The sequence below is a fragment of the Oxyura jamaicensis genome, chromosome 2 (genome assembly GCF_011077185.1).
Source record: "Oxyura jamaicensis isolate SHBP4307 breed ruddy duck chromosome 2, BPBGC_Ojam_1.0, whole genome shotgun sequence".
Lineage (NCBI taxonomy): Eukaryota > Metazoa > Chordata > Aves > Anseriformes > Anatidae > Oxyura > Oxyura jamaicensis.
Window position 1 is genome coordinate 52933990 of NC_048894.1, and position 22757 is coordinate 52956746.

General features: G+C 39.8%; 1 protein-coding gene across 2 annotated transcripts in view; it reads left to right on the forward strand.

Moving 5' to 3' along the window:
- MYLIP (myosin regulatory light chain interacting protein) overlaps window positions 1–22757 on the forward strand; it is a 39492-nt gene that overhangs the window by 6986 nt on the left and 9749 nt on the right. Inside the window, exons 1-4 of one of the 2 annotated variants that reach the window (XM_035316755.1) lie at window positions 2327–2337; window positions 7556–7558; window positions 17970–18082; window positions 18927–19117. In XM_035316755.1, coding sequence (XP_035172646.1) covers window positions 17996–18082; window positions 18927–19117 — 278 coding nt within the window. In that variant the 5' untranslated portion in view covers window positions 2327–2337; window positions 7556–7558; window positions 17970–17995. Of the gene's footprint in view, window positions 1–2326; window positions 2338–5090; window positions 5101–7555; window positions 7559–17969; window positions 18083–18926; window positions 19118–22757 lie in introns of those variants that run through there. The other variant, XM_035316754.1, reaches the window with a different exon arrangement.

The following is a 22757-nucleotide window of genomic DNA, read 5'->3' on the forward strand; positions in this document are numbered from 1 at the left end:
CAAACATGTTTAATTTCCTGATCAAGGGATTTCCTCCGATATTTTACAGTCTGAATCCAAAACCCTTCAAATCATATTTCTGTTAATTTGCAGTAACAATGGTAGGATTAAACTTCCAGGCAACTGTATATTAGAATGTTTATGAATAGAGAAGATAATTAAGTAATTTATAAGCAAAAATCAGGAAAATGAAAGAATATCACTAAGATGAGAAAAAAGAATAGTTATTCCATCTTTTTTTTTTTTTTTTTTTTTTTAGATTAGACTTGTGCTTGAAAACAGAATTTAATTTTACTGGCCAAATTCCAACTACAATTTGCCTAAGTAATTGCTTCTTGCATTCTTTATTGGAAAAGCATTCCTGAGTTTCCAGTTCTACCTAATTTACTGTTACAGCATCTTTAATTTGGTATGAACCAGGAACATTCATCACCGAGAGGTGACAGATCTTTGAAGGTAGATTATGACACACCTACATATACTAAGTAGCTTACACCTATAGCTTGCAATATCACCTATAGCTTGCAATGTGATATCAGTTATTGCTTCTCAGTAGCCAGCATACCTAGCAAAGTAATACTCCCCTCCTATGACTAGTTTTGGTCAGTTATGTGAAAATCATCCTAAGCAAATTCCTCCTTTCTGTGCCCTGTATGTGCATGTAAATGAGAGACATGTTAAACCCTTCATTTCTACATCAGGAGCAGCAGTGAATCACCAGAGCCAGTCAGGTTATCCAGAACCCTCCAGTCTCTTTGTCCAGTGCTGCAAAACTTGAATTTTCTAAGGACGAGAGGCAGATGGCATCCAGGTGCTTGGTACTGCAGAGTAAGCTTTCCTGTATCCTCTTAATCAGCAATGCAACACGCTCTGCCAATGTTTCGTGTATTTCTTCTTCTCTTCCTTTCAGTCTGTCTAGGAGTAAGCCATGGAAATAATAGAATCTGCACTTGTCAGGCTGACCTCAAAATCAAATTCTCTCTTGATTTGTAAAATTCACCCAACCTACTTGAAAGTTGATTCCACCACTTATTCCTGTCACTCTCTTTTCTCTACTTACTAGGTACACCACTCATTTTGTATCTGAAATGCATGTCAGCTGACATTATGTTTGAGTTCATATAGTGTGATAGTCCAATAGAGAAATACAATTTTAGAAATTGCAGTTATTCCTTTAGAAATCAGCTAGTCAGGGGAAAAGTGGCAGGGGAGCTGAGAAGAGAGACCTAAAGTGGCTGCTGCAGCTGTTCGGCTAATTCGGGGGAATTCTTAGGCAATATAGATTTTTACAGGTCATTTCTGAAGTGTAAGGGTACACAGGTGAGAAAGTATCTGGGCTTTAATGAGAGCTTAGCCTCCGTTTCGTATTTTGAATTCAGGAAAGGTAGGTAATCAATCTGTGCCTCAGTTCTTTGTCAATAAAACCAGGGTAAGAACACATTTACTCTCACAAAGATACTGTGATTTCAGCTTAAAATACATTTTTGTCTGCATTTCCATGGCAGCTGATCAGACCCGAGGTCCTGTTCTCAGACTTGCTGCTTGCACAGAAAGTAAGTGCGGAAAGTAAGTGCAGCACTGAGGACACAGTGCAGATGAATCCTTTGAGACCCCTGAAATGAGAGATGCTACAGTGCTGTGTAGTGGTAATCTCTCATGTGAATCACCCTTTCTCTTCTTCATGCATTGCTGCTTTGTGAATCACACTGCAACTGCAAGACAGTACTGTGGTATCCTTCCTTCCAGTCCTCACCACCAGCATCACGTCCATTTTAGCCCCGATTCAGCATGTGTTATTGTTACAGTAGAGAGAGCAGTGCTGACCTTTCCTATTCTGCTCCTTCTTCTTTGTCTCCTCCTCAGTTCATTTGCTTTAGCAGTAAAATGATGTGATGCAAGGCAGTGGTTATTTATGACATCTGTTTGAAGGCAGCTTGACTAGGCTCGCGTAAATATAGATCTGGAGAAGTACCCTATGCAGGTATGTACGTGACTGCTTTACAGACTTCCAAATATGACCCATTCTTTCAAAACCAGATGTTTTCCAGTGAGTGATTGGGACTGACTGTGAATAAAAATTGAAAAAAAGCTTTCATTTTGACCTATTGCTTGAGGTTATTCTGTGTCAGATGTGATAAATTCATGGTACACTGTACTCCCCATGATGGGATATGTTGCATAACAGAATCTGCATTTAACACCAAGAAGTTTAAGCAAATAAAGTATTAATAAAACAATAATTTTGAGAAAGTATTAGGGTGACCATACATTTGTGGGGTTTTATTCTGGACATATCTTACCTCTTTAGTCTTCAGAGACCCATCCAAGTGGACTTCTGTAAACACAACCTGTACCTGGATTTTTTCATCTGCCACAAGCAAGGTTTTATAGGCAAGGCACTGAAATTAGGAGGGGTCTTGGTGGAGGGATCTTGGTAGCTGTGGAAGCTTAGATAGCAAGGAGAAGGATGGCAGAAAACAGCAGCTGACTGGAGGAGACTACGCTGGTGTGAGAGGTACCGGAGCCTCCTGGGGGTGGAGGAGGCTTGTACTGCCGTCTTGTACGGCTGGGCCTGAGGAGGACATCTTGTACTGCTGGGCCTAAGGGGCAGGAGGCACAACGAGTGCATTCAGTGGAGGACTCCAAGGTTGCAGGAGCTTGATCTTAGCAGAAAGGAGGTGAGTTGGCAACATGGTCTGGGGGATAAGCAAGTGTTCCTGAGAAAAGATGGTAAAGGAGATTTGCAATTACAGACTGGACTATGTACACTTGTGGAGAAAGAGTGAGGACTGGTGTCTTGGGAGAAGGAGCATGCTAGGGGATGGGGGTGTGGAGATGGGAAGAGTGGGAAACAGCATTCTGTAGATCGCTGGGATTACTTGAAGTTAGTCTATGTCCTTACCAGTTTGTACTGCAGAATACAGGTATGCATGCACAGATATAAACAGCGTTGTTCCCCACATACCTCTTCCAGGGCTGCTGGAGGGATATTCCCCCCTCTCTCCAGCTCCACTCTTTTAGCTTTTGGAAATGTGAGAGCTCAAAATAAGAATATTAAATTCAGGTAATTCAAACAACAAATGCTTTTTACCCTAGTGTTAGCTGACATTTGCTGTATATTTAATGGCGTACAATTAAATAACAATCAACATCTGAAAGTTTCCTTTCAGCTAGCACAGGGAGTATGTAGGAACTCCCCTTGCTCTCATTAATCCCTTATGTTTATTTTTCATTGTGATAAGACAAACCCAGATGACTGTACAAATGTCTTTGTAACATATTCCAGCAAACTTTTCCCATATGAAAAATTGCTATAATGTAAATTTATCACTGGAGTGTGTGTAAAATACTATCAGTCAGATGTTTATCTCAATAATAACACTGTATTCTGTTAGCAATGCTCTGTAACTACATTTCCATAACTGAAATTAGTCTGACTCAGAAAAAGGAACAGAAACGTTATATACATGAAATACTAAAAAAAAAAATATCAATATACATTCTTAATCCACTCATATGCTCAATTCTGAACACTTAATTAATACTAGGTTTGTTTTTTATATTCTCTGACATAAAAAGTGGGGGAGGAGGGAAAAATACAACTGTATTGCTTTAAAGGAACCTGAGTAAAACTGGAATGTTTTGGGTCTGCTTTGCAGCTTGTGAAAAATCAATGTTGCTTCAATTACTTTATTGACTTCAATGTAGTGATGTTGATTTACAGTAGTGGGGATATACACAATGATTAATAATAAGAGTACCCTGGACTTTGATAGTGCTTTCTGTCTTGAGATTCTTAATTGCCTGTCAAGCTTGCTCTCTGTCTTATAGTTTGTGAAGACGAAGGATTTCATTAATTACTTCAGGACCTCATAAACATTTTTAATTCAAGAAAATTACAGATTTACTCAGATGAATGTCTTGTTGAAAAGTCTTATTTAATTTTCTTATTTTGATGTACAAGATATCAACAAGAGAAATGCCTGGAGGCAGTTGAAATCATTGTTTGTGAACAGTCCTTTCAAACAGCCTAAAACCTATCTGAAACTCAAAACCAGTTTTCAGTTCTGCTGTCTTGTTGCATACAAGGTGAATTAACAGCTTTAAGTCTAAAATATTTGCAAGGTCCTATACAAATACTCATCCCTTGGGTTATTTCTTTGCTATTCACTCTGTGCTCCCTTCAGTTTGATGCATGCTCTGAAGACAGATGTGAGCCTTTTCTTTTGTCAATTAACTTTTTTCTTTCCCTAGTCAAGTTTTTCTTAATTGTTTCTCAGGTCTCTATACCACTTCATTCATTCCATTAAGATTTTTTGCATGAACTATAGCACACTGTGGACTCTAGTTTGGTGTTGATGTGAGTGCTCCGTATGTCTGTCTGTGATCTGTATGTCCCGCAGCGTATTTATGTAGTGCATACGTGTGCTCTGTGTGCATGTGCCTGCTATGAATACATCTTCAGCCTTGCTACTGGTTGGACCTGAGGGCATGGAGCAGCAGCAGCCTCACCTCTCTAGGGTTGCTGGATCCAACATGGCATATTTTCCTATATTGTATGATTTCCGAGGTTGTTGTATTCGTTTTTAATTAAAATAATGAAGTTTTACCTAATTCCAGTGAAGGCATGAAAGCCACTTTGGCCTATAAATACCACTGAAGATAAAACTTTTTTTTAATCCTTCAGATCTGCTATCTCATTCTCAGCATTCTGTCCTTTTGCATTCAGGTGTACTTTAAATAATGAAGAACAATCGTATCAGATACTTTTAAATCTGTGGGCTGTGCTGCATGGCAGATTCCTAGCAAATTATTCTAATTTGAAAAATCATAAAAGATTCATTGAAATGCTAATTAAAAATCTTTAAAATAATGTTGTTCAATTTTGTTCATGCCTGCAATATATAAACACAAAACTCCACACTCTGAATCCCTCACTGCTTGTTCAATAATTGTGTACGAATGATGCAGATCTTCAAAAGCTGTAATTGCACATGTAATGCTAGAGTAAATAGGCAATATTGCTACATATTTTAGAGCACAGAAAGTAATTTAATGGAACTCTGCATAATTTGAACAGAAATTACATCCACTTTTAGTGCCCCTATTTACAATTTGTTTCTTAACATTGTGACTCTTTTGTCTTGTTCTGTAAATAGATCTTCATGGATTAGAATGGCCATCTGAATAAAGTGCTTTAGGAATCCGCTTTGCAGAGTTCACCCTACAATACTATTTTCTCTTTGATTGTGGTTTTTGAATATGGCTGAATGCAGACAAATACCATCAAACACTGGCCGACTGGCGTTTGAATGGGCTTCAAAAGCTGTCACTTTTATGTTCTGAACCTTTCTTTAGATTTGCTCTGGAGAATATATTCAGATTTATAATATTAACCTTATGGAGAAGCACTGCTTCTGAATAACTGTATTTTTTAAGAAGCTGGGACATGAGCCAGGTGCAAGTGGACACTGAATTTATTCAGAGACTTAGGACAGACTGTGCTGATCAGTCAGAATCAGACAGTGAAAGAAGCAGGGCTCTGACAGTTGTCTGGCTCTGTGAGCTGTGGGATGGGATACCAGGTGTGGTGGTACAGATGAGGAAAATAAACTCAAGAAAAAGGATGGAGCAGTTACAAGCTCTGCAGGAGAGGTGAAGTGCAGAGGACAACTGAGGAAAGTTAAATCAGTGAATGCCAGCAAAAACAGGATGATTGGTCAGAAGGTAGCTTTATTTTGGGTAACAGGTGTTTTGTTTTTTTTTGAAGCACTGCATGATTTGAATAGCTTCCAGCTAACTCAAGCAGAAAAGACTAACTGTAAAACTTTATAGCTTTTGTATTATGGCCTCTGTGTAACATCTAGAAATAAAGCACATGAAAAAAATACACTCTTGAATATATAGGAGTACTCAGGCTGCCTAAATTTAAGCTTATAAATTAGGTAGGCAAATTAAAGTGGTAGTCTTCGTAGTTTACTAATGAAAAGACAGAGGAAGGGAAGGGCTAAAGCAGGAGGCTCCTCTACAGAGCAATTGAGAGCAGGGGCCTAATTTAAATGCCACAGTTGCCCTCATAAGGAATTCCCCTCTCTTCACTGACTGCATAGGAAGCTGTAGGAGATGAGCTTTTTAATTTAGTCGTCTAAAGTAAGGTATGTAAATATCCCTCAAAGAGTACAGAAGGCGTTTAGAAAAACAGAGTCTGCAATCAACAGGAGAAGAAACAAACTGATAATTTGGGGAGGCTAATTCAGATCCTAATACAAGACCAAATTATAATGGGGACATGGGACAGAAATCTGAGAGAGTTCACGCACAAGAAAGCACAAGCGCAACAGGCAGGCTAAAATTAATCCATCTCAAAATAATCAGATTTTACTACCAAGATATTATACTGTCCAGAACAAGAGTTGTAGAGAACAGACAATGCTCAGATGTTACATTTGTGATAAATTCTTAAAATATTGTTAGAAAAGCTTGAGGCAGGCAGGCATGTGGAGGTCAAAACAAGCCTGCCAAAAAACAGCACATCCTGTGGCAAATAACACAAGCGAAGCTCGGTGTGTTAGTCATAACATAAGATAGAGGAACTTCAGTGAACTATATCACTTTGCAAGAATTTGCAAGTACTAGCAGAGCGTGCTAGCATTCATATGGCAAAACAGAATGTCAGCAGCTCCTTTAGTTCAGAAAAATTCACCGTTACAGCAAAAGCCAGTCCTTACAGTAGAAGATGGAGACCTGATTGCAAACACTTCTCCGTTTTAATTAGACAAAGTTGTGCAAGGTGGTATATTGCCCCAAAAATGTTATATCAAGTTCTTTCTCTCATCAAGAGGCTGATCTCAGCTGAAGTTCAGGGGAACAGAACAGCTGAGGAAGAGTTGAAGGATATCTTCCCAGGGAAAGGAATCTCTCTGCAGAGCAGAAAGGGTTGTGCTGTCCCAGCAAAAGACCATGGTAAAACATATGCTAAAATGTCTGCAAGTCTTTTTCCCTTGGGAAGTAGAGGGAATAACATTGCACGTTCAAAGAAAATAAGACGTAATACATCGCGAAATAATGGTTCAGATGGCAAAAAATAAGCAGATAAATAGAAGGGAATGTTTTCCACTTAATATATGAAGAAATTCCATGTGAAATGGCTGATGCAAAATATTGTTCTCTCCTTTTTGTATGTGCAGACTTCTGTATTCTGGTAGCAAAACAGAGTGCATATTAGTATGCAACAAACGTGTATTTTATAAGACATTCACCTAGCACTGCCACACTCATGTTTAGCATGAGGTGTTTCACTACAGAGTGCCACAGATTGGTTTTGATACAGTGTGTGAAAGTTTGCGTACAGGAAGGTTTTGATCTAAGAAAGACCATCTTAAAAGACCCACATGAAAATCGGGTTAACATCATGGCTGCTGGACCAATGCTGGACAAACACAAATGTCAAAACATGACTAATAAAAGTAGCATCCTATAGGATAAGTAAATGTCCCAGGCATGTGTAGATCTTCCCTGCACTACTAGTCTTCACCAATAATTCCCTCCAACAGAGAGTGTGCAAATAGTCACTGGAAAATAAATTGCTGTATGAAAACTTGTGCCTAACTGAGTTTGCCTGTACAAGCAGGCTGAGGGCAGTGCTCTGGTACTGCAAGATGCCTGGAACAGAAATCTCAGAGGGTTTAAGACACTGAATGGCAATTACAATTCTCTATTTTGTGGGAAATGGCTATGGATAGTTCAAGCGAGATACAAACACAGTCCTGGGGGTGCCTAACTTACTCTTCAATACCAAAAAATGATAGACCAAAAATGTCTTAGGAAACCATGCTCAATGTACTTTTCTCTCTCTGCTTATCCCTAACCCACTTACTTTTGAAAACCTTGACCAGTCTCAGCTAAGTCCAACAGAGGGACAGTGGTCTCAAAGATACCAAGTTGCTATTTAAGTTTTATGAAACCGTGTTCTTGTGTAGCGAAGACAGACAGTATTAGCTCTTCCACTAAGGAAAGATTGCAGCGTGAACTCAGCCCTTATTAGACACAAGAGAAACCACATGAGAGGGTTATTATGAATGCTTGAGTCAAAGGAAAATCCCCAGTGAGAGGCAGCAGCTTATTAAACATCTAGGAATCCAACCACAAGACAAATCCACGCGTTCCATTAGTTCTGCTGCTCACGGAAACTGCAGTTGTTATGTATGGATGTATGGGATGCCAGCATTCACTGAAACTGATCATTAACGGCTTCCTCCCATAGACAAAAGCATCTTCACAAACTGATATTTTTTTTTCCAACTACAAAAATAGTATTTCAAATTTAATACAAAACTGGGAGTTGTTTAATGTTTTGTTTTTTGTTTTTTAAAAAAAGGGAGTGTGTGGGGGGGAGTAGCAGAACAAGATCCAAGGCTTACATTACCTACATTTTAACGAGTTAAAAAAGGATCTAGCTTCTTACAAAATGTAGGCTTTGACTGAGGGATGTACTGCTCTGCTGCAAATGAGTTCCTACCACCATAATTAAGACTAATGCACAGAGCATCATATTTCCAGTTGCCAATTAATGGGAAGGGCTCAGTAATAAGAGGTGGGAGATTTTTAAAGACTACAGGTTTGTAGTTCTGAAGACTCTCCAGGGTAAAGCAAAAGACTTCCTAAAACAATCTGGACATTATTTAGGGATTTTAAAAATCTATGGAAAGGGACAGATGGTTTTATACTGGCCTTAAATGAACGTTGACATTAAGGAAGTTGTTAAGAGTTCTGTGAAAAATACAGAACAGGTCAAGTGAAAGAGCCCATGTTGCTGGCACATGAAAAATAGGTTACCTCGAGCAAGAGATAGAGTCCTGTGCTCTTTCAAGGTCATGCCACTTTTTTTTTTTTTTTTTTTTTTTTTTCTGTTTTGGCTTTGTTTTCTCTTTAATTTAAAATAGTAATTCATGTAAAGTGTGTATGATCTTCTTCATCAATGAAATTTCTGAATCTCTAAGACCTTCTGCAGAGAGAAGGAAATTGTATTTTCTGTTCTGAGAGTTAGAAAGTTGTGCATGTACTAATTTGTAGATAGTCTTTTTCCTTTCTTTAAACTCTTGTGAGAGCTGTCAGGTGCAAACATGATATTTTAGCCAAGAAAGTCTTCAAAGAGATGCTGTCTAATGGATCTTGAACCGAGTGTTTGGAAATTGTAAAGAATTGACAACTCCCAAGCACTTTTTATTCGTGGCTACAAGAGTAATTAATATAGAGATAGACGAGTGACTGGAATCATAAACTAGACAATTTCTTTTTAACCTTGGCCTACACAATAATGATGGATTTACAATAGACTGGCTCTGGCTTTAGTGACTTGCACATGAGTCACATAGACTACTACAAAACGTATTGGGTTTCTTTCAGAGAAATACTACTTTCCCACAGAAAACGGAGGTACAAATATAGTATATGGAAATTTTTTCTTGCTAACCTGTAAAACCTACAAATTAGCCTCAGAAAGTAACGAGTATTTGTTTAACTTCTACTTTTGTAGTATATATTTTATAGAGAATGCTACAGTTCACTTTTTGTTCTCTTCCCAGCTGTGGGAAGCTGACTCTAAATCAACCATAATTTCGAGACTTTCAGCAGGAATACCAATTTCTGCACATATTTTACCATTCTGAGAAATTGAGTTTTGTTTGTTTTGTTTGAAAATGAAATAGTTGAAAAGTCTTTTTTTTTAAATGCTTATGATGATCCTGAATCAAGTGCTTATGTTGTCTGTAAAGGATTGCATGAGCTTATATATTTTGTGGTTAATGTACAGTGGTCTCATGTAAAAGTCTCCAGATACATTTTTCATGTAGTTTTCTTTGTATTTTCAGCTTTATCCTCTTTCTTCCTCTAGTCTTTCACTGGGAAAGAAAATAAAGTTCTAATTCCTTTGTTTTATTATCAAGGAGATAACATTTTCACTACATCTCTTTCTACTCCAAATTTGTTTGTATTATCTTATTTGTCTATTTTGTCTCCTCTGCACTTCCTTCATTTAACAGATCCTTAGCTCACTACTGACTGCTCAGACTACTTCCCCATGCACCAAGCAAACACTCCTCTCTCTTCCAAAAAATGTACTTCACGTGCTGGATTTGCTCTTCAGTAATATTCTTTTCATGCTTCACATTAGGTTCATCCTTGAATACTATAGAACCACTTCAGCGACCAGAAGCTGAAATGGTGGCTCTTGGAGCCTTTCACATATATCGAATGTGTATCCTCAGAGATGCATAATATTTTTGACTTCTGTTTTGATTATATACTTGACTAGCTTGATTACATTAAATACATGTAGTATCACATTATTTTGACTAGCTTTGTTAGCAGTCCCATCATCTTCTTTAAAGACAACTACTGCTAAGTTTGGCGGTTTTCTATGAATAAGATATCTTTTTCGTGAGCTTAGTAAAAAATATTTGTAATAAGCAGTCTAACCATCAGATCACAGCTTTCAGAAAATGATTATTCTTTCTTTTGCATTCAAGAATACACCAACATAGTGTCACTTTGGGGATCCGATTCATGAAAACAAATTCATTCACAACATAGTTGGTACAGCAAGCCCTGTCTCTGTCTAACAAGCTCCCGACCCTGCTACAAATGTGTCATGTAACTGTGAGACAAATGCTTCAGAAAATCAATTGTACTTCATCCGTTTCTTGAAACCAGCAATTTCTTCACTGACTTGATGAATCAACTGATGCCATCCATGTGGAGAAGCAATTAGAGTGCAGGATAACTGACTTTCCACACTCAGAAGGTAGTATTCAAAGTACATGTGCATGTGCACCTACAAAAATATATATGTATACGTCTATATGCGTGTGTATTTTTAGCAGGAACCATTTTTTTTTTCATTGAAATTACAAAATAGTTGTTGTTTTTGTTGTTGTTGTTGTTGCTGTTGTTTTAATGCTAAGCATGCTGTCTGATGCATGTACACACACCGTGCAGCTAGTCAGTAAGCAGTTTTCCAATCAGGGCTGTGAAAGAGGCCATTCCCCACTCCACACCACAGCACAGGAAAATGCTCTGTGCCGCCACAACGGCATACTTCCTTGACACTTATATCTTCCATTTTTGTAGTGGTGATAAGTACTGGATCTGTCAAGTGACAAAATCACCAACTTTGGCCTAAATTCTCCCTAAAATATGGCTTGCAGAGAAAACCCCCACATGCCACGTTACCTCTCCGAGACATATTCAGTGCTTACATTGCTTGCTTTGCCCTTTCTTAGGAAAGAATAAGCTTCTTCACAGAAAGCGACAATCGCATTTATAAAAGATTTAGTTCCCTTTTATGGCAGAATTGGAAGTTTGTGACCTATTTTAATTTACTCGTCACATTTCTGTGTAACTGAAATTGCCACAACTTCGTATCTGTTCCTCTTTTGTTCACAGAAAATTCCATGCATGCTTCAAGCACTTAAGTAGAGGAAATTCTCTGATGTTGTCTGATTAGCTTTTTGGTTTTACTAGAAATAATGAACATTGTCTAAAAATGATGGAAATATTAATCTAAGGGTAATGATTTTGCTTCTGTTTTATTGTCAGTCTTGTTGGCTCATTTTGAAAATAAAATACTTAATTGTTTTACCTGCAAATAACTTCAATTGAAAGCTAATACTCCATCAAAATGCCTTCCCGAAGAGCAGTCTCATAAAATTGTACAACCAGTTCACTTTGGCGTTGGCGTGCATTTGTCTCAACCTTTTATTTGCTAAATATTGGGATGCAAATTCCTAAATACAACAAGTTTAGAATAAATACAAATGCCATCAAATGCTTTCTTCTCAAACAACCTGTTTTTATATAATACTTGGGAGACCTGGCATTTAGCAGCAATCAGTATGGTTCAGTGGACATCAGAAGATACAGAGATGTAAAATAAACCGGGTAAATACTTACTTCTCCTTTTTAGGCAGTAGGCAAATTGATGCTAATTGTTAATAAGAATGATGTGAATTATATTTATACCAATTGTAACTGTATATTATATTACAATGTAGAATAAAAGACATAATAAACTAAACTTTTAAAGATACTAATCCTTAAAGCATTCTTGCTAGGATAAGAATATGATTATGTTTCTGTAAATTCTAGGTAAAATAAAAAATATAAACTGAATTGATAATAGTATCCATAGTAATCCTTTTTTTTTTTTTTTTTTTTTTCCCTCAAAATTGATGTTTAAAAGAAGCTGGTGAATACCTATGGTTAAATTTCCTGGCAGAAAATGACCAATTCCCTTTCTGATTTTTTTGTGAATCATTCTTTAGGTACAATATTTTTAAGATTTGAAGTGAAGCTTTTTTGTCCTGTACAGGGATCAATAAAATCTGACAAGCAGCGCTAAAAGCAGAAGAACATATGACTAGTACGGGACAATAGAATTATAAATAGATCTTTTTGTCTAATCAAAATTCTGGAAGAATGCCCTTGTGTAATTTGAGTTTCTGCAATCAAATGACCAGTGTGGCATCATCTGAACATTGAGTACTCTCAGAAGCCTGTATTTTCCAATCATAAAAGAAAACATGATTTTTTCATAATGTGCTCCTGGTATTAATAATTCTTTTAGTTTAGTTAGGCCAAGATGATGGAACTAACGTTTCTTCGGGAAGTGAGAATGTCGCACTGAGGCTGTTTAATTGGACAAAATGCAGCAAGGAAAAAGAGGCAGGGAAAAAAGCTTATGTTTCAATTCAAAGGTAATGGGTAATCTCAAATGGTCCTTTCAATTTTGTAAACATAGTTTGCTGAGTAGTTTTTATCATCCAGGTACTTAAAAACTGAGAATTTCTCTGAGCTCAGGATATACAGGGTCTGTGAAATGAATGAAACTGCTCTTTTAAGTTACTCCTTCACAGACGCTAGAAAAAACATATTATTTACACTCAGTATAATTTCTTGAAATTGAGATATGTTTGTGGTTGTGGTGTTTTTTTTTTCAGTTTAAATTTTTATATACGTAAGAGAAACTGAAATTTGCAAGGTAGAATAAAGTGATAGCAAACCAAAAAACAAACAAACAAACAAAAAACACACACACACAAAACCCACATAAATAAATAAGCAAGACAACTATTTTAGTCGTAGTTTAGTGGAATTACTCTGAATGAAGTTAAAGCTAATGAACTGTATTGAAAAGAAAGGGCAGTTCTCACATCAAAACTGACTCACAATGTGTTTTGTTGCTATTATTATATGGAATTATGTAAGAAACAAAAGTAGATCAACCTCTCTAATTTCATGAGCATTAGAAAAATGTTGCACTGTGCAAATTATAGAAGGAAAATGTTTTATGATATTTTACTCTAGACAGGTAGTTTAGTAATTAATGCTTGGTTTGTTTAGAAATATGTATTCAGCACTAAAATTCAATATACATCCATATAATCCAGTGTATTATAGAGCGAGTGACTGGAAAGGTAAATAGATCTCTTTGGTGTATTTAGTAGCAAATGCCATACTGAAAGTAGGACCAACTTAGTTTTAAAAACTGTTCATGTCTTTCTATCCCCTGAGATCAAGTGCTCTGAGAACTCAACTACTGCTGAAAGCTCTGTGCCTTGCTGCTGGAAAATCATACAGATTAAAAATCAACCTTGAGGGGAAAAAAATAGCAGTAGAATAATTGATTATGAGCATTTACCTTGTTTTGCTATTTTGTAGTCTCCATTATCAGAAAAAGCCTTGGTGGCACTGTTTTATTTTTCCTTTTCTTCATTTCCACCATTGAGTGTGTGTTGAATTTTCTTCAGACAAACAACTGATGGGTTGCACTAGAGAAATGGTAGAAATGATTGTTGGCAAAGCAAGGTCAAATGCACAAATCAAATCAAACAAAAATGAGAGATGTGTGTTTTGTCCAGTTTCTTCATTGGATGTTGTTTGTAATGACAGTACGGTAAAAGGGTTATATTGATGGACTGAGAGGTAAGATCACAAGGCTTATACTAAAAGATTTATGAAATCAATGTTTGCCAGCTCGGATAGTACAGAATGAAATATATATTTATATGTATATATGGTTTTGTTTGTTTGTTTTAATAGATCTCTGTGTATTCTTTGGACCTGACTTTTATTATTATGACAATGTAATAGCTTCCTAGCTACCTGTTTTGTTGTTTTGTTTTGTTTTCAATTGTGTTTATTTATTGCTTGACACATAAAAGGACAGCTATTATAGCAAACCTTTCTTGCTACTTTAAACTACTTAAATTCCAATCTGTTTTTCACATTGTCCTGGCATTTCTGGAGGTGGTGTGGGGAAGGACAAACAACTTCCATATATGAGCTTATACAGACAGTAGCAGGAACAAATATCAGTGAGAATTTCCTTTGTGAAAGCTTTGATTCTAGACCATGAGAGCACATTTTAACAACATGAAAATAATCAATGATGACTCCATTCTAGGAGCACTAAAGGAAGTAAAAGGCTTAGAAATTGAATCAATGACCTGGAAAACAAGCTCACATTCAGTGGTGATTTGATGTTAGGAGTTTCTGAAAAAGTGCAGAGACTGAGGGATTTCTTTCTGCTATCAAGAAATTGGTTATGAAAAGGAGTTAATAGATTTCACAAGCAGCTGATGGATGTCCCAACAACCAGAAGAAGGTTTCTAGAATGCGTCTAGCCTGAAACTAGAAAGGTTTTGGAGTAGGAGATGTAATACTACCTAACAAAATTACTGATCTAACACCAAAATAGACTGGCAGTTCTGGAGCTGTGAATCAGTGGAAGCTGGGAGGGGATTCTGGGGAGTAAGAATAAGAATTTCTTCTTAAACTCTTTGATACAGCATGGGGTATTGGCTGTTGCAGCATATAAGCATCCACAAGTACCTCTTGCTTGTTAAACCTGCAGTCCAACCCTGTGCTAAATCCCTAAGAAACTGGATTGGGGCTATGTAAACCCTTGGTCTGACCTGGTGGGATAGTTTTTATTTTTTATGTTCTTAAAATGTCCCAGACCAGGTACCCCAAAACTGAACTGACATCCCTAGCTTTTTTTTTCTTTTGTGGTGTTTTGGTGGTGGTGGTGGTGGTGGTTGTTGTTTTTGTTTGTTTTCTTTTACTCCTGTGGTAAGAGTATCAGGTATGACCACTAGATAATGCTTAATAAAACAGTAAGCTTATGTCCTGTTAGCTGCATGGACAATCTTTGCACATTATTCTGTGTTTGTTCTGTTGGCAATAGTGAACCAGCACAATGGGAAATGTCAATCACTGGCACGTGCCTTTGCCAAAGAGGCTGGTTAAGCCACTGAAGGACAGGGCAGAGCAGAGGAGTATTTTTCAAAAGTTAAGACGGAGTCACGATATACAAGAGAACACTCGGGGTCTTTCACATAGAAAATAAAGTGCTTTTGTTGTTTATGGATGGGTAACAGTGTTTCCCTTAAACAACCATCAGTATCAGAACGGCTCCTCAATTTTATGCTTTCCTCCATGCTTCTCAGTCAATAGATCATCACCCATGTGAGTGATGTGCTTTTGCAGCATAACCAGCAGCCTTGAGAGTGACAAGAAAAGCGTTAAGACATTGCAGTTGTGTTCATGCACAAAGCAATTTTACCCAGGGAGGACATGGCAGAAGAGACTGGTTCCAATCATGTGATCCCACTCAGCTCCATTTCACATCATCCTGAAATGCGTTTGCGCTGAACTAGTTCTAGGTTACTCGTTTGATACAGAATACAAAGGGATAGTTAGGAAAAAAAAAAAAAAAAAAAAAGGAAAAAAAAAGGAAATAAAAGCAGAACTGAAGTAGTAACAGTGCAGTATGTGCTTTGCAGTGCTTTTCTCTCAGGATTTATGTTAGAGGAAAATATATCATACCAAATCCATCAGCCTGAGAGAGGCGAGGTTACTGCCTCTCCATGCCTCCAGGTCCAACCAGTAGTGAGGCTGAAAATGCATTCACGGCAGACAACACAGTACATGTATATATATACCCCATACAAACATGTATATACATTGTGGGACATACCGATCACAGACACAGAACTGACCTGGGGAGCTGCTTCTGATGGCTCATGGGGACGGGTTTCACACTCAGACATGGGGTCTGAGGTTCTGCTTGGGTGGCCCTAGGAGGGGACCAGACAGAGTCGTCCTTCTCTGAGACCTTGGGCTCTCACTGGCCTTCACACCCCTCTGGTCCTCTGGGCTTGTGTGATGGGCGTTTCGTGGCTCTGGGATGGGCCTGGGGGCAACCTACCTATTTGTCAATAGACTAACAATATGTATTATTTAAATCTACTTAATATCTTCTATTTAAGCCAAAGCACATGAGCTAGCAATAAATCTGAACAGGAAGAGAGCATATAAAATGTGCAAGAAAAGGGAAACGAGAGGAAATGTTCAACAACCTCATACTGGTCCTTATTATTGTAGAAACTGTGAATTTAAAATACTTTGTCATGGCATAGTATTCTGTACAGTGAAGTACTGTGAATTTGACAGGAGTCAATACCATGAGCAACACAAGAAAGGATCTTAGACAAGATTTCATGTAAGCATCTGGACAGCAAGGTCATAGCTACACTGCTGGATTCCTCACGAGATGGAGTATCAAGGCAATAGCTTGGAGGCAACTACCTTGTGAATGAGAATCTGTACAAGGGAGGGCATTAGCCTTTATTGGAAACAAGGGTAAATATTGCTGTATTAGGGTCTAAGTTCAAAGGTCAGGAACTTACCTTTGTTCCTTTACACACAATTTGATTTTCACAGGCTTTCCTTACAAATGTCAGACAAGGATACACTACGACTAATGCTTACTGTGTGAAGTAGGAAGTGACCAAAAATGGACCGTGTATAGGGATTTCAACTAGGAAAAATAACAGGGTTAGGCAAGGAACTTTAACTATATGAATGAAAATAAGATGAATTACTAACACACAAATTGATCGAGTAGAAAAAGGCTGATCCATCCTGGAGGTATTGCTGTGGAATGCAGCAGGTAGCGTTTTGCGATATACAGCACTGAGGTAACATGTTGATAAACAGTATTCTCTTGCCATACGCAGAGGGTGATCTTGGCAGTGTACTTCACTGGGTGTTGTTGATTCATCAAAGGGACCAGGAAGGAGGCTGTGAGAGGCTGTGAGAGGCTTCAGATTTTTCTCTCAGGCGGAACCCAAAAGGTTGCAACGGGCGCTCGTCGTCAGAGTTGTCTCCTGTGTGCTAATGCAGGCTTCGGTCCTTTACTGTCTTCAGTTCAGCGTGAATAAAATATCACAGGGAGGCTGCACAAGGGCGTGTATTTCTGTGACAGCAGTGTCCAGGTGACACCCTTGAAAAGCAACGCTTGCTTTACACGGGCTTAGCCAGTCTGTGCAATTTACTACTGCGAGCTATTTTTAGGGCTCAGAGTTTGGCAGATTTCAGACCAGGATGGCACTTTTACAGACAGAATAAGAACACCTTCGTTATGTCAGGTAAGGAGAAAACACGGAAATAATATCGATGTGTACAGAGGTGAGACCTCGGGGAAAAGAGCCGTCTCTCCCTATACCCTCTCCTAGGAGAGGGTTTGAGGGGAAACCCTCTCGTGAACAGGTTCCCAGTGTCCAGGTGACATGGATAAATAAGTAATTTATTTGTGGGAGCCGAGCCCCAAAAGGTCAGTTTTCTCCCCATTTTCCTGTCATCCCACCCGGCCCGCCCCGCCGCCGGCCGGCAGGGGGCGCCCCACCACACGCGAGCCCCCCTCCCCTCCGCGCTCCCGGGGCCGGCGGCGCTGATTGGCAGGCGGCGGCGGCGCGCGACGCCTCGCCAACGGGGCGGGGCGGCGGGGAGGCTCAGGGTGGCTATATAGAGAGCGAGACGCGGCTGCTGAGAGCAGTCGGCGGGCGGGCGGCGACGGGGAGGAGGGGGTTATACGCGCGGCAGCAGCAGCGCCCGCTCGGTACGCTTAGTGGCGGAGCCGGTCCTGGCCGTAACCATGCTGTGCTACGTGACCAGGCCAGACGCGGTGGTGATGGAGGTGGAGGTTGAGGCCAAAGCCAACGGCGAGGACTGCCTCAACCAGGTGAGGGCCGCTCCGGGGCGGCCGCTGGGCGCCGGTGACCGCTGGGGCCTGAGGGGGGCGCGCGCTTCCCCCCCCCCCCCCGTTGATGGCGGGCAGGGCCCCCCGCATGAAGGGGGGCGCGGGGAGGCCTCGTTCCCCCCTCCCCCTTCCTTCCCATTTATTTATTTTCCTCTCTGCCCCCCTCTTTTTTTTTCCCCTCCTCCATGTTGGATGCAGGGGCCGCAGCATCCCCTCGGTCGCGGCCCGTCTGCCCTCCCCCCTCCATTTTGGGGAAGGGAGGCCGCGGCCTCCTTGCTGCCCCCACAGCCCCCCCAGGGCAGGGGGGACACGGGGGGGACCCCTCCTGACATGGCCCCGCTGGGGGCGCAGCCTGTCGCCCAGGTGCTGCCGCCCTTCCCTGGCTGCTGCGGGGATGGAGGCAGGAGGGAGCCAGGCGTAGCTGCCAAGTCTGTCGGCGGCATCTAAATAAAACTTGTGGGGTGTGCTGCTGCTTCTCGCCCTCCTGCCTCAGGGGGGCTGGTGGCTGTGCTGCTGGGTGACAGGCACCCTGCTGGAGATCGGCTCGTCTTAAGGCCCTGGCCTGAGGAGCGAAGGGGATGGGATTTGGCTGTGGAGGTCCATCGTGGTGTTTACTGGGGGGAAGTTCCCATTTTACGCTGTTTGTCAGTGTTCCATTTTGTACACCACCTGTTTAAAATCCACCAGCTAATCTGTTGTAAAAAGGTGCTTACGAACAGCACATCTTTTGTTTCAGACCACTTGCACTCGAAACAGTTTTTGAGTCAGATACTACTTTTTGTCTAGTTGTGTTGTTGGTTGATTATGAAGGACCTCTTTCTTTCAGGTTTGCAGGAGGCTGGGAATTATAGAAGTTGATTATTTTGGACTGCAGTTCACTGGCAGCAAAGGGGAAAATCTGTGGCTGAATTTGAGGAACAGGATTTCCCAGCAGATGGATGGTTTAGCTCCTTATCGACTAAAATTAAGAGTCAAGTTCTTTGTAGAGCCCCATCTTATCTTACAAGAACAGACAAGGTAAGGTAAAGATGGCTGTAAGTAAAGCAAACTTAATGTTTTCAATTTTAGTAACTTATTAAAAAGATTACACAGAGGTTCTATTTCTTCCATCTTCTGGTATTCTTTGCTCAACTTCTCAGCACAGCTTTAAAATTCCAGTGTTGTTTACATGTATTATTCATTTTTTAAAAAAGTGGTATTATTCTAAGCGTTGTGTGGGGAGGAGTAAGTAATGTGCAGTTAATTCTACGAGGAACTACTTCTGGAAAAAGCTAAGCTACCAGTAACCAGTTACTTACATGGTGTTTGTGTGTCCGATAGTAACACCACTGAACAGGGGTTACTGTAGGTCGTTCTAAACCACTGGTACAGAAAGGCAGGAAACAATTCCTCCCACAGAGCAAAAACTTGCTGAATTCCTTCTTGTCTGGCATCATATTACAGTAACTTTCAGATGGCTACAGGCCCTTTGAGGCTACAAAAGAACAGCTGTTCTGCTGTTTCTGTGGCCTGTCCTTTTAACTAAATTGTTATACTGTTCCCCGGGATTAAGATTTGTCTTCTCCAATGAGTAGCTAATGTTTGCTTTCACTCCACTGGTTTGACTGCTGCATTGCCACATTAACTGCAGTTGGATTCTCGTTAAGGAAAACTGAGCAAGTATGTTTAAAACTGGTCTCAACACATTTTTTCCAGTTTTAGGTAGTACAGTAAATATAAATAGAGAAAAACATAGTGTCTAGAAGGGAATGCCAAAGCATGTGTGCTTTCAGAATCAAGATCGTGGTTATAACGCTCTTGTTCTGCACAGAATATTTGTACAATGAGTTTGGTCAGAGGCTGACAGCTTGATTTGGTGTACATCAAGAAAAATACTGAGTTAAAACAAGGCAGTTTGCATATATATTTTTAAGTAACATTGGGGAAGGTTTAGGGGAACAGTGGTTACCATCTGGCTGAAGTTTTTAGAATGCTGTGGAGTAGACTACAGTTGTCCTACATAACTGATTTAGTTAAGCAAGTACATTCTAACATCCACATTTTGATGTACATTATTTTAGAAAAAATCTAATATCTATGGTATACCTTTGGGTTCTTTTGGGATATTCTTCCTGAAAGAAACTTGTTTTCTTAAACACTCTTAATGAGAGCAAGTATAAAACCAAATAATGAAGGATGATGTGGAACAAAAGCAACATGATCTCATACCTGATGAGGTGGCAGAGATTACACTGCATCTGCTGGATGCATCTCCGCACTCAGAGCAAATCAGGGTGAATCTGAGGAAACATAAAACAAATGATTGGCACTTTTGCTGTTGCTGCTGAATGCTTGTTCCACTTTATAAGGCTTTTGCAGACACCTGTGTTTTCCTACCTTGAACACCATCAATGCAAGACTTGGCAGGTTTTGTAAGTTAAGAGCTTGAACTGGTGAAACATACCCCAAGGGCCTAGAAGACAGGTTGCGTAGCTAGAATGCAATAGAGCTTGTATGTGTGAACATCAAAGACATGAATGAGTATGTTCTGATATTAAGGTGACTTTAGAAGGTTGTAGCTAGGGTGAGTTTTATGTATTAGTTAAGACTGGTCTAAAATTAATATTTTTTAACAAACTTTAAAATTACTTGAGCATCAGTCATCAAGAGATCTATTAAAACTATAATGTGTTAAGAATTACTTAAACTGTTGGAGAGAAACAGGCATTGAAACTAGTATTTATTGCCACTGTCTTGCAGGTTTGAATGCTCCTGAGGCTCCAGCTAAGCTGTTCAGTACTGAATGTTTTTAGAGCTCTTGCTAAAAGGCAAATAATGTTGCAAAATAGTTTGCCTTAGCTGCATTTTAGTTGTCTATACCCACTAGTCTACATGTAGCAGACATAGAATTCTGGAGTGCCTGTGGTTAATGTATATTTTTGTAGTGTTGACATTGAGCTACAATGAATTTGCTGTTTTCTTTCCTGGGTCTGCTTAAGGATTTAATATGTATGTAGCCAAGCAGTCATATTTTAGTCTGCATGTAAGTATCCGTGGGATGAAGGGGAAGTCAAACGTGTTAAACCTGTCATTGAATTTTAAATCAATAGGTATATCATAGAATATGGTTAAAATGTGCTGTACAGTTACAAGTGACAACTTCTTTCTTACCTCTACTTGCAAAGTCAGTTTACTGGCTGACAAAGAAATAGTGGTGGCTATTCTGGTTTCCTTTAGCACAGTGATGTCCCCAGCTGATAAATAGAGAGGGCATTTCTAGTGTTGAGTGTTATCTTCTAGTCCTTGTATGAAGAAAGCTGAGGAAGTCTCCGTGTCCCTTACATTTAGCTTCAGAACCTGACTTTCCTTATGAGATGTGTTGAGACTGTTTGAAATCTGTGGAGTTGCAAGTAATTCTGAAATCACTTGGTTGATAATGCTTTGCTATGACTAATAGTGAATGCTGTGACTGAGTTGTTCTTCGGTTTTCAATATACTTTGGAAGCTTCATCAACACCAGTTTTGCTGCTTCATTAAAGAGATCCTTGTCTTGCACTGAGAGCTTGGCTGCATGTTTCTGTAGCATTTTAACACTCAGGTTTCTACATGCTGTGTAAAAAGCTGATCTGGCTTCTGAACATCATCAGCCCGTGCTTCTGTTATCTTTAATCAGTGTGCAATCCAGCAGAAGATTGCAGCCTCATGCATTTTTAATACCTTATGCAAGGAAGCTGTCTTAACACCGAATACAAGGTTATAATTGCATCTTTGACCACTATGGCAACAAGCCACCTTCACTAAGTGCTTTGTGAATGGGAGAATCGTTTGTGGGGAGGGGGAACCTTTTCACTATGCTTTCCTTTTGCACAGGGTTAAGCTCTATTTCTGTTGTCCTTTAGTTCTTGACTTCTAATTTTTTATTTGACTGCCTGGTACTGAATTTCACCACAGGATATTGTAATTTAGAATTGTTTTCAGTGGAATGAAAGTGCCTCAGTGCAAGAACGCTATTCAAATTTAATACGCTGCTGTCAACTGGAGTTTTAAACAAGTCTGAAATGCGAACAGCGTGCTTGTTAAGAGCAGTTTGAACAGCTTTATGTTTTTTGAACGGAGAATCACATTGGCTTGCTAAAGGCTGTTATCTCCCTTTTTGCTTAAAGCTAAAGGTGCCAGTCCTGGATCCAGACCACAAGCTCTGCCGTACGTCATGCTGGTTTTCATTGTCTATTGTGGTAGGTCATGCAACAAATAGCTGAAAAAGCAGTGTTTTCAGCAGTGACTCGAAGTTGCCACCTGGTTTGTAACTTGAACAGGGAGCTGGAATACAGCTTTGTGGCTGTCAGGGAGCCTCCTGCTTGGGGCATACGTGGGATCACCTGGGGGCATCATCTGCCAGAAGCCCCAGTGGTGGAGTGTGGTTGTGGTCACCCCAGGGGAAGTGGTGGTTTGCTGAGGGCCAGTGTGGGGAAGTCAGCACACAAGGAGAGTGAGCCTTGATGTAAAGGCTGTTTGAGCAGCGTAAGGCTTCCCTGTGTGTACTTGGAAAGAGCAAAGCTGCTGTCTCACATAATGTGACAAAGTCAAGTGTTCTTATATAAGCCGTGGAGATTAAAAGCAACATGTCAGATTCCAGCAGGCCACACAATCTCATGAAGCATGCAAAGCAGTGCTTTGC